At 46.3% G+C, this 12329-nt stretch overlaps 1 protein-coding gene across 4 annotated transcripts in view; it reads right to left on the bottom strand.

Annotated features, from left to right (window-relative positions):
- The window catches only part of ADAMTSL1 (ADAMTS like 1), an 872699-nt gene that overhangs the window by 70602 nt on the left and 789768 nt on the right, over positions 1–12329 (bottom strand). For all 4 annotated transcript variants that reach the window (XM_090038771.1, XM_090038775.1, XM_090038773.1 and 1 more), the window contains one exon: positions 2855–3034. In XM_090038771.1, coding sequence (XP_089894897.1) covers positions 2855–3034 — 180 coding nt within the window. The remainder of the gene's footprint in view (positions 1–2854; positions 3035–12329) is intronic.

Below are 12329 nucleotides of genomic sequence, written 5' to 3'. Positions count from 1 at the left end.
AATTACCCTTTTAACTGTCAGAATGGGTGTGCGTCCTGGCAGCAGATTTCATTAGAACATGCATTTATTTGACTAGACTGTCTTGGGGTCAAAGTAGAACAGCTCCCTTTCCCAGCACGATTGGTGCCTCCTTCATGATTAAGGTATTAACTGTCTCAGTGTGTGAAGGAATAGCAGGGGGAATTCATATAACAGGATGAGTTAACATATAACCCTGGCAGTAAAAGACTAAATTCTGTTTTCAGTTTCAGGAGTGTAAGTGAAAAGTAATTCTTTTCATGACAAATGGCCAACTTTTACTCCTGTTTTAAATACACACAGTCCTTTAATGTCAGTGAGCTTGTATGAGTACAAGAGCAGAATTTGACAAGTGAACAAACAATGTAGCAGGATCTACTGTGCCTCAAAGGGCAGGCACATCCCGGCTCTCCTGTCAAATGACTGTATTCTCTTTAAAGCCAGGCATTTTAAGGGTTGTAGTTTTTGTAGTTCAAAGATGGAGAACAAGGTTTGCTGGGAAGAAGGAGAACAAGATAAAAAGCAGCAGGTTTCTTTTCATAGGTAGGAGATATGATGGATTTGTCAAGTTAGGTGATGTAGAGCTCTGCTTTAAAGAAGCTGCAAAAGCAGCCAAGGTTACTTTGTTAGGTAAGGGGCTTGGGAAGACCCAGGATAAGAAGAAACTTTAAGGAAGTGCAAGTCACTTTGGTACAGTAGAAGTTTGCTGGTGAACTTGACACTAAGGGTTCAGGATTTAAGGCTTGGGGAAAGCAGGAGAAAGCAGTAGTTTCAGGTGGGAGAAGTGAGATAGGCTTGGGGTCTGGTGCCTAATCTAACTTAGGGGCCTATGATGATGCTTCCAGAGACTGATGAAGGATTCCATTACGGAAATTAAGGAATTAAGGAAAAGACTAGGTGAGCCCTACAGAAAATAATTATTGGTGTTAACCTGCCTCCACACTGGGAACCTGGACATAGTAAGGAAAGAAGTGTTTAGCCTGTGGAAGAACTTTGAAACTGCCCTACATTAATGCAGGCAAAAAAAATTGGTTAGAGGGGTGGGGGAAGGGGAATGGACTGTTTACCTACTCAGATCACTGACAGACAATAAAAAGAAGATGCAATAGGATCCCATATGTGATCCCAACAATTGAGACACAATTTTGGGATTCAGCATCAGATCCCACATAGTGCAGGTGAAGGTGATCCTGATCCCAGGCTCCTCCTTTACCATCAATCTTTGCTCCCATGGCTGGGATCTTCATCAGCTGACTGGGGATCTGTAACAGGTTGCCCTTTCCAGTGCCATCTTCCTAGTACTCCGTGCCTTGCATGGGCGCCCTTGGATCCTTCTTTGGGGTTCTTATGTCCTGCCCTATACTCTCCTGCCACATCTTGATGGAAATTAGGATCATGTTCTTGTGAGCAGGAGGCTGTTTACAATATCCTATTGTATTGGATATGTTGGGGCCTTTCCCCTATGTGGGACTGACCCCTGATTTTCTCTAGATAGGCCTCCCCATCTAAACCCACTAAACAGGGTTTGACTTTGAGGCTCTAGCCTTTTCCGTTGTCTTCAGGCCCAGGGCCCCTTTCCCTGCTCCATTCTGGAGCCTGGTCCAGAGGGCCCAGGCGCCAACCCCACAGCTGGAGGGCCGCAAGCCCAAAACCAGGGGATGACCCTGAGCCTGCTGCCTCCCAGGCCACAAAAAAACCAAGACCAGAATAACTCTGCACCACAGGCACACCAGAACTCCCTGGCTTTTAAGAATGCACTTCGCTGGAGCTGGGGGTTTGTGTCCCCTCTCTGGGGCTTCTCCCTGCCCCCTCTCTGGGGCTTCTCACTGCCCATCTCTGGGGCTGGGGCTCCCACAATGCCAGGGGTCCCCTATGAGGCCTCCTCCAACCCCTAATAGCCTCACCCAAAACCTCTGGGATTAACAGCAAACAAAACACAAGCCCCTATGACATAACATAACTTCAAACTGTCCAGCTAAAATCTCATTCATGCCCCCAACGTTGCTCCATCCCTTACAAGTCTCCGGAGCTGCCCTTATAGTTCAGGCATCTTCCTTTTACTCGCTCCAGCAGAGCTCCTTCCCCCTTTGGCTGCCAGCAAGGAACTGCCTCTCTGGACTCAGTCCTGGGGTTTAAATGGGAGCCAGGTCCTGCCCCTTCTGGTCAGCTGACCGCTAGCAGGTGTGGGTCACTGGCTCCCTCCAGTTGCCCTAGCAACTGGCACCTGAGTGGTTATTCCGGCTCTACAAGTAGCAGGTACCTTAGTGCTCTGCTACAGGCTACCAGCCTGGGGAAGACATTGTGAGAGCCCTGATCAGTTCACAAGTGCTCTCAGCCTCTGAAGCACACAAGACTGTGCTCTGGAGGCTCAGACACCAGCTACACATTCAATTAAAGGAATTATAGGAACCAAACACATATTTTTGTGTAATAATTTTGTCACCGAGTCCTGATATAAATGAATGAACATGTGGCCAGGTCACTACTTACGACATGGTTAGCCAATTAATCACCTCTTAAGTGTAACATGTCAGGGGACCAAGAAAACTCTTTATGGTTTGACTGAAGGGGTTAACCATATCAGTAGAGTTGGTTTCCAAATAGGGGGAACTGAGACAATGGTCACACAGATCATTATCCATGGAACCAATGGAACCGAACAGTGGGAGGAAGCTGGACAACACGAACTCTTCTTCCTGTAGTTTGAAGGTATAGTTCCCACATACATATGTAAGGTATAGTTTATCCAAACTCTCTTGATGAGGTTCCACTTCAATAACTCAAAAAGAGGGATTGGACAATAAGACCTATATTTATTCATATGCAAACATCATACCTGAGTCCAGTTAGAGAGAAGCCACTCATTAGGACAGCCCTCATTTTTGCAAGCTTGATGGGAAACTGGCCTTGGAGAGGAGCAGAAGGTTTCTGGAAGCTCCAAAATACTTCCATCTGCCAGACGCTGCTTGCAGAGCATATCTTGCTTCTGAGCACCTCCTCCACAGGTCTGTGAACACTGTGTGGAGAACAAAAGAAGCTGAAGTTGTGGGAAACATCAGTTTTTGCATTACACCGGTTGTGGCCAAAGACACAAATAGTAGGGCTGTGCGAAACACCACTGTTTCATTTTGATGTCTGTTTTGCCATTTTGAAGGGACAGTGTTTTGTTTCATCATTTCATTTCATTTCAAAGCATTGTTCCATTCCATTTCATTGAAACTGTTCAGCTGTTTCGATGCATTTAGTCATTTTGCCCATAGGCAATAATGGAAAACCATGAAAATGCCTAAAACTTTGCCATTTTTTGCCTGATTTGGATGAAAATTGCAAGGACGGTGGCCTGTTCTGAGGGCATGAAGCCTGCCAAGTTTCAAGAAGAAAGGTGCAGAGGGTTCTGTGAAACTGCACCTCAAATTGTTCAAAGCAAAACTTTTGACAGTTGCCGGCAGCGTCAGTGTCCTGTCATCTGGCGCACAGATCCGGGGGCCCGCACCCCTGGGAGGAGTCTGGCACAGCCCCACAACCCTCCTGGGGGTGTGGGCCCCTGGATTTGCATTCCAGTTGAGAAGAGGCTGCCACTGCCGCCTGGGACCTGCACTGGGCAGCAGCAACAGCAGCCTCCTGTCATCTGGTGCACAGATCTGGGGGCCCACACCCACGGGAGGAGTCCGGCATAGCCCCGTAGCCCTCCTGGGGGTGCAGGCCCCCAGATCTGCATGTCAGATGAGAAGAGGCTGCAGTCTGGGACTGGCACTGGGTGCAGCACCAGGAAGGCCGTTGCTGCTGCTGGCCCCAGGCACCAGTGGTAGACTCCTGTCATCTGCAGCTGGAGTAATGCATCCAATTATGGGCTGCACAATTTAAAAAGGATGTGGAGAAGCTTGAAAGACTCCAGAGGAGAGCCACGCTCATGATCAGAGGGCAGGAAGACAGGTCTTATGATGAGAGGCTGAGCGCTATGGGACTCTTCAGCCTGGAAAAGTGCAGGCCTAGGGAGAACCTGGTGGCTGCCTATAAGTATATAAGGAGTATACATCATGATCTGGGGGAACTCCTGTTCATTAGAGTGCCCCAGGGGATGACAAGGTCAAATGGTCACAAACTCCTCCAAGACCATTTCAGGCTGGACATAAGGAAGAACTTCTTAATTGTCCAAGCCCCCAAGGCCTGGAACAGACTGCTGTCAGAGGTGTTGCAAGCACCTACTCTGGACTCCTTTAAGAGACATTTGCTGGGATTTACTTATCTTGCTGGGACCCTTTGACTCCAGCTGACTTCCTGCCCCTGGGGCAGGGGGCTGGACTCGATGATCTTCTGAAGTCCCTTCCAGCCCTAATATCTATGAAATCTATGAATGCAACAGATCCGGGGGCCCGCACCCCCGGGAGGAGGTGGGCACAGCCCTGCAGCCCTTCTGGGAATGTGGGCCCCCAGATCTGTGTGCCAGATGACATGAAGCTGCTGCTGCTGCTGCTGCCCACACCTAGTGCCAGTCCCACGCAGCAGCAGCAGCCTCCTCTCATCCAGCACACAGATTAGGGATCCCACACTCCCGGGAGGGCTGTGGGGCTCTGCCAGACTCCTCCTGGGGGTGCAGGCTCCCAGATCTGCATGCTGGATGAGAGGAGGCTGCTTGGGACTGGCACTGGGTGCAGCCTGCACCCAGCACTGGGAAGACTGCTGTTGCCTCTGGCCCCAGGCAGCAGAGGCAGTCTCCTGTCATCCAGTACACAGATCTGGGGGTCTGCACACCTGGGAAGAGTCAGGCACAGCCCCACAGCCCTTCCAGGGCTGTGGGGCCCCGGACATGTGCACTGGATGACAGGAGGCTGCTGCCCGTGCCCAGCACCGGTCCCAGGTGACAGTGGCAGCCTCTTCTCATCCAGCAGGCAGATCTGGGAGCCTGCGCCCCTGGGAGGAATCTGGCACATCCCCGCAGCCCTCCCGGGAGGCTGCCACTGCTTCCTGGGGCCAGTACCAGCAGCAATCTTCCTGGCACTGGGTGTGGGCTGCGCCCAGCGCTGGTCCCAGTCGGCAGTGGCAGCCTCCTCTCGTCCAGCACACAGGATCAGGGTCCCACACCACTGGGAGGGCTGTGGGGCTGTGCCAGACTCCTCCCAGGTGGTGCAGGACCCCGGATATGTGCACAGGATGACAACAGGCTGCCACTGCCAGCTGGGACCGGCACTGAAGCCAAATAAGCCCAGCTTCGAAACTTTCAAAATGTTTTGATTGCCCTCGCTTCATTTCGAAGCTGTTTTGAAGTCTTTTGTTTCTTTTAGATTTAGCTGTTTCAAGCTCGAAACGCATCAAAAGAGCTTTGAAATGAAGCACTCGGCAAAATTTTGCACAACCCTAACAAACAGCACAAGGATAAGTGCCTGCTGCTGTTTTGGCTTACTCTGCAACTGTTCTTCATTTAGCACACAAACTTACCTAGGGCTGAGTGAAAAATGTTGTTTCAAGAAGCATCTGAAACTCATCGTGAATTCAGGTTGAATTTGCCAAATACTTTCATACAAAGCATAAGTGATAAAAAGTTTCAGAAATGTTGAACCAGTTCATTTGGAAAATGACAAAATATTTGGGGAATGCTTAAAGCAGCTTGTTTCTAAGGAAATGTTGAAACAAACTGTTTTGACATTTCTGAAACATTTAATTTTGGGGCACTGGTATTAAAAGGCCAGGGGAAAAAATGCCTAGATTCACAGAGCTGCTAAAGGAGAAGCTGCCCTTCCTTGTACCTTGTTAGGAAACTCACTCAAGATGTGGAAGACTTGGGTTCAGATCCTTCATTTGTCTGACTTCCAGGCTACAGGATATAAAGGGGGGAGGGACTTTCAATATCTTCCATCATCATTTCATTTGTATCAAAAAACTTAAATATGTATGGAGTTAAAGAGTGAGAGCAAGTGGAACTCCATAGTTCAGTGGTTTGGGCGCACACCTTAGAAACAACATATTTGATGCAAAGGCAAACAACATCCACAAAAAGACTGAGAACAATTCATTCCTGAATACCCTAACACAATGGTTAGGACACTACTCTGGAGGTCAGATACATGGACTCAAGTCCCATCAGACTGGGAAAGGAAATAAACCCATCTTCCCCACATTACAGGTGAGTACCCTACAATTGGCCTATTGTGTGTCAGGACATATGACACTGTGATCTCTTCCAGAAGATTTGTCAATCTCCGACTCTCTTCCCATGGTATTATTTACACATTCTCCAAAAGTGAAAGGTTATGGTCAAATACAATGTTTAATTTTACTTGAACTAAAATTTTTGGTTGTTTTGATTTTTGCTTTGTTTTGGTGAGAAAAACTGACTTCTTTATATTCAAGCCAATCTGATTAATCCCCCCCCCCCCCGCACTCTCCAAGTTCGGCTGCCGAGTGGAAAAATCAATTATTCACACAGTCCAAAAGTTAACTCCCCAACCTCAAAACCCCAATTTTTCAATAACTACTGACTTGTTATGGTATTTCTCTGATTTTTAATTCATAGGAAAGCTACATATGATCTGTAGCTACCCTAAACAACTGGTTTACAAGGTTAGTATAATCAACCATTAACAAACCACACAATCCTTTGTATTTATGACTGTCCATGACAGCAATGTGAGCAGTGTCCAAAAGGAAAGGAGGAAGGTTTATTTGAATCAATGTAAGTTTGCATGATTAATTTCCAGGGAATCTACCTCCCCTCTCTTTTTAATATAAATATCCTCCTCCAAATCCATTTTCTACCCAAGCAGGACAGAAACTTTAGAACAAGCAGACTTAAGAGCTTTCCCTGACTGTCTTCTATAAACCCAGTGGCTCAGCCTGATGCACTCGTCACTTGGCTAGGAATATGTTACAATTCTCGTCTAAAATCAAACCACTGCAGTTGCAATTCTCTTAAAAACCAGAGAAGGAGGAACCTGCACTAGTCTGATGTAAAACAGTTTACTATTCAAGGACAAACCCATTAAGATGGCTCCAGAGAAAACAAATTGAGATACTAGTAGGCTCAGTTGAAGACTCCATTCATAGATCAGATATTAATGCTGCTATGCATTATGCGAACACATGCAAAAATAGACCCTCACCCCAAAGAGGAACAGCTGAAACAACCCAGGGGTATTTTTTCTTTCCTCAGGGTCCATGAAGTTTTGAGTAGTAGATGGAGAAAACAGATTTTTTTCTAAATGCTTCTCATCTGTCAGTCTCATAATTTTGTTCTGGTGAAATGAATAAACTTTCACCCCTAATTCATATTGGTGAATGTGTAGCCTAGGTATACCTGGATATATACTCCCCTTTTCCAATCGAAGAGGATTGTTAGCTGGCAAGTGTGCTGTGGGGAGAACTGCAGACCGCTCAGTTTCCCTCCATCCCTATAGAACCAGGCCAGGACAGCCAGGGGACTTAACTATACACAAATTTATTTACATTAACTTATCACAAGGAAAAGAAACATGGATATAAACTTATGTACTATCTATCTATCTATGATATCTAAACAAATAACAAACAATAACCTCTGGGTAAATGCTATAAAACATTATACCAGTGCTCCAGATACAGGTAAGTCACAGATAAGTATCTGATCTGAAACAGATAAACCCCAAAATAAACAAAGATTACCAACAGATAAACTATAGGTAAATATATATATATATATTTACCTATATTTATATATATATAAATATAGGTGAACAATAAGCCACAAATAAATACATATAAACAACAGGTGAATAATAGTGAAAGGGGGTCCCAACAGAGTCCTAGTCAAAGTTATAAATTTAAGGTTCTACTCATCTACTAATTTTCAAACATGAGCGTTCACAAAACATCACACCACTTAAGGCACAAGAACCTCAAAGATAAACTTAATCCCAAGGGGAAACCCCAATGCTCTTGGGCCTTTTCCCAAACCCTTCAAGGAACCTGCTAACTTCAGGGGGGCCCTCCCAATGGGACTTCCACTTTCAGGAGTGGAACCAACTAGGGGGGACTCCCCCTCCCCTGTGGGAATCTTTTTTCCCTGCAACTCATGGCTCCTAGGTCCAGAGGGTGGCTCTTGTCCTCTGTGCTAAGCTGTTCTCTCACCTGCAGTGGGCTTAGGGGGTTGCTGTTCCCTGGAACGGGTCTCCAATATGCAGGGCTTCTGGGGTCTCTGGGTTGGCCTTGGCCACTGGCTCAGTAGCTCGAGCACCATCTGGCTCCCTGGACTCAACCTTTTGCTATGGGTGGAGGCCTGGGCCGCCTTGTGCAGCACTGGGCTTGGTCCGCTCCCTGCACTGAGCTCCCATCCTTGTGCTGGAGGTTGGGGACCTGAGCTGTCCAAGCACTTCAAAAATCCTGCTCTGTGCACCATGTCTCTGGCTGCACACCACAGAGGTTGCAGACCTGAGCTGCCTCATGCAGCTCCCAGGGTCTGGATGCTGTGCACCATGCTGCACACCGAGAGCCTAGCCGCTGGAGCTGTCCACTGTTCCCTGCCAATGGAAGTCTTCAGGGGCACTTCTGGGCTACTGCTTTGCCCTGCTGAGCAGCTCTCCTCAGCTTTTCTAAGTCCTGCTCTTCTCTCTTCTCCATCCCCAACATGTCTCCCTTGTGCTGGGCATGCAGTTCCTTTTTTACTCTTCAGGGCTTTGCCCCTGAAGTCTTCTGAACCTGACAGTCTACAATCAGGTCCCGGGGGAACTCCTCTCCCCCTCCCCTCAGGAAAGGGATGTGACTTCACTCCTTTTGCTGCCTCCTGATTGGTGGATGGGCTCCACCAATCAAAACAGCAGCATCTCAAGCCTAAGACTCAACCCAAGCTCTGAAAGGTAAGCCTGCTACAAATGTAATGCAAATACTGGAAAAGATTATGAATCTACTTATAGGGCAGGGCTAGCTTAAACCCATGTATTCCATGGGTACAAGCTCTGAGAGAGTGTCAAGTCATTACTTTGGAGTCTCAGATTACTTTTTTTTCTATTTTAATGGACATTTTTAGACCTTATGGTTTCAAAGCAAATCTTCAAAACATTATCTGAGTGCAAGTGAAGCAGTGATATCCACCCAGACTTGCACAGTGCCTTAAACAATATCTCTAAGGTGTATAAAATATTCCATTCATCACAACAATTTCTTAACGCTTCTTGCTATCTTGGAGGTCTACACTAATAACACACCAGCAGTACACTTTGGATGTGTGGCAGGAGAAGAAATCACTGTTGGTTCAGCCCACCCACCAAAGCAGGTGCACCCTGGGTACTGGAGTATACACTCCCTGTTGCTATTTCTATTCCTCTGGGGGAGGAGGGCTCTGCTTCTGAAGGAGACGGAGCCCCTGTTGCTATCCCGGCAGTAGAAGGGGGTCCCATTCTACAGTGCTTTCCAGGTGGGAAGGAAGATCCATCTGTCACTGCCTTTCCAGGTAGAAGGTAGGCTCACAGAGAACACGTTGTGATGTTTTCTAGGGCAACACTGCCTTAATTCAGGTCTGGTCTATTCACATTTTTAAATGAACCCTGACAAACTAACACAAAGTAACAAGACTTCCCCAGGTTAGCCAGTCCAAGGAGCCTTCCCCATTCTCAGACCCTGCACAAGGATCATAGACCCCTAAAATGCCTGCACTTGGGGTGCATGAAGGCCCTTCCCTTCAAACAAACAGGGGAAGTGGACAAACTTTAGAGAAGGGATAGAGGAGAATGAGTCCTGGCTTTAGTGAAATGCCTGACTGCTGTAAGAGATGAGGTAGCTTGAGCAGTGCCCTGTCTGGTAGAACACTTGTGACTGCACTTTCTAAAGTATGATCCTGGCCCAGAGTTCCCCAGGAGCAGTGCAGATCTGCATTGCTATCTGCTCAAGGCTATGACTCTAATGCTTAAATCTAGCTTTAAAGCACAATCCTCTTAGCTCCCATGGTTCTGTAGGAAGACACATCTTTCTGCCAGCAGCCCTAAAGAGTCCAGGTGGCACATAGAGCTCACCATTGCCTAACTTTAAAACCTATAGTGCTTCTAGCAGATAAATCCCTGATAAATATCAGTGTGTCTAGCATACCAAATGATTAAAGAATACATCCTTATAAATTGAAGACTCTGTTTATTTAAAAATGTTCTCTCCCAAGGATAAAGCCATTAGGGTGTTTATTTTATTTTCAGTAGTGAATTTCTGAAGAGAAATGGATACCAGGATCACTTTTACAACTTCCTGTAAATATCTACTCTGCAGACATTCAGTGGGAAATGTCATGTTAATAAAACATCTTATTTCTTTGTTTTAGTACTGAATAAAGGCTGAAGTTTCCTGAATAAAGGCCCCTCCCTGCTTATGGTAGCTTAATGCTGTGCTGTCCCATTAACACAAACAGTGGCTTCCCATAGTCAGCACCAGAAAATCAGTTCTCTCTTCAGATGTTTTCCTATTCATTTTTCTTCACTATTTTATCATTTTAAAGTAATTTAATTCAGACCATCCTTCTTTAATAAACCTAAAGGCTAGGGACAGACATTCAAAATCCTGAGCCTGAATTGATTCAATCTTTGCAGGTTAATCTAACCTGGCTAGGCTAAATCACTTTGTAATGGTACAGACATCCCCCCTGGACTGAAAAAATGCAGGCACATGTCTGCAGTGGCTCTGGCTTGAAGCTGGGGGGTGGGGTGCCAGAACAGCCCGCCCTCTCTTTCACAGGGCTGAGCTGAGGGGTGTGGCCAGGTCATGTCAGGATGCTGTGATTAGGAAGCCCCCTATCTACAAGTTAGATGAGCACTTTGCCGGGGTCATCTGACCCCGGTGCTCTTTCCTGCCAAGGCAGGGGGTCGGACTAGATGATCTACCTAGGTCCCTTCCGACTCTAGCTACTATGAACTATCTCCCCTTGATAACAGCATTTATCAGATCTGTTATCAGCATTTAGCACCCCATCAAAAAACAATGCCTCGCTCATTAGTTCAAGCTCTTCTTAAACAGCTTTTTTCAAAGGAAGGAATGGAGGGACATTACCAGCTGAGCTGTTGATTAGCTCTGAAAAGCCCTATGCCTGTCCTATCTGCCTCACATGGCATGAGCTAGCATACCACATGCTGGCTATGATCCGTGCTGTAGAAGACAGGAGGAAGGGATCTCTGCTTAAGCAGTGAGTGGTGAGAGGGGGTAGGGGGAGGGGTGCATAGGGAAGCCAGCAGACTCAACTGTGCCTGCAGATCTGTGCCAGAGCTACAGCCAGGGAGCACAGGGAGGGGCCAGTCCTTCTGTGGAGCAGAGAGTCCCGCCCAGCCCAGAGAGCATGCTGGGGGAGTCTGATTTAACTTAACCCAGAAAGGGGTTTGGAACAGACATTGTATAAACTGGTTTGACCCAAATCAGTTAAGTCTGATACTACATTCAACCAGGTTTATCTCAAACTGGTTTCAGCCATTTTCAAATGGGTTAATGTGCACTAAATGCCTGTTCTGTTACAGGTTTAAACCAGTTTCTGATCACTTAAACCGGTTTATGTGTAATGTCTGTCCCTAGCCAAAGGGCCTCAGAGAAGAAAACATCACTCTTGAGCCTTTGTAGTATAAATCTCTTTTCTTTGTTTATTTAAGAATTCAAGAGAGGTTTGGTATGAAAAGCAGACCTCCAGAAGGAATGAGATCTGCAGATGAAATTCTCTGTTGACCAGGAGGCAAGCATACAGACTTATGTGGTACTCTAAGGCCCTTCCTTCACATTCAAATTCAAGCTAGATAGAAACAAGATCTAGAGCTTTTTCACATTTTCAAGTGCTAACTTTATAGCTGGTTGGCTATTTTTATAGCTAGAGAGTCATTTTTATTGTGTGATAATTACTTCATGTACGTAGCTGGTTTGAATTTATTGCATGATTAACCAGTTAATTGTGTCATCATCATGTTCTCATGTCCTGTCTGAGATGGTTTATGACAGGTGTTTAGAAGTCACAGATTCATTGGGCTCTGACAAGGCAGCAAAATGAGTGCTTCTGCTATGGGCATTAATTGCATAGTATATGTAATGTGTAGCAGGGGCCTAAGGATTGAACTGGGATTTCAGTGACACTTAGGTTTGATGTGGGATTTCACTTTACCACAATTTTATCTCAGAGAAAATTCTTCCAAGGGAATTATGGCATAGCCTTGTTGTGAGGTAGACATCGTCTCATAGAGTCTAGATTCACTTCTGTTTGAACTGAATCCTCCCTGTACCTGAAAGACTCACCCTAGGGCAGGGCAGGGCAGGCAGCACTTCCACTCTGTGGAGATCTTTTTAAGGGTGCCATTGAGTACTGTGCAATATTAGTGCTGTTAGGTTACACC

Source organism: Crocodylus siamensis, chromosome 3, assembly GCF_052110815.1.
Source record: "Crocodylus siamensis isolate JL-2025a chromosome 3, ASM5211081v1, whole genome shotgun sequence".
NCBI lineage: Eukaryota > Metazoa > Chordata > Crocodylia > Crocodylidae > Crocodylus > Crocodylus siamensis.
The sequence above is the reverse complement of the archived record's forward strand: the minus strand, read 5'-3'. Positions and strand labels throughout refer to the sequence as shown.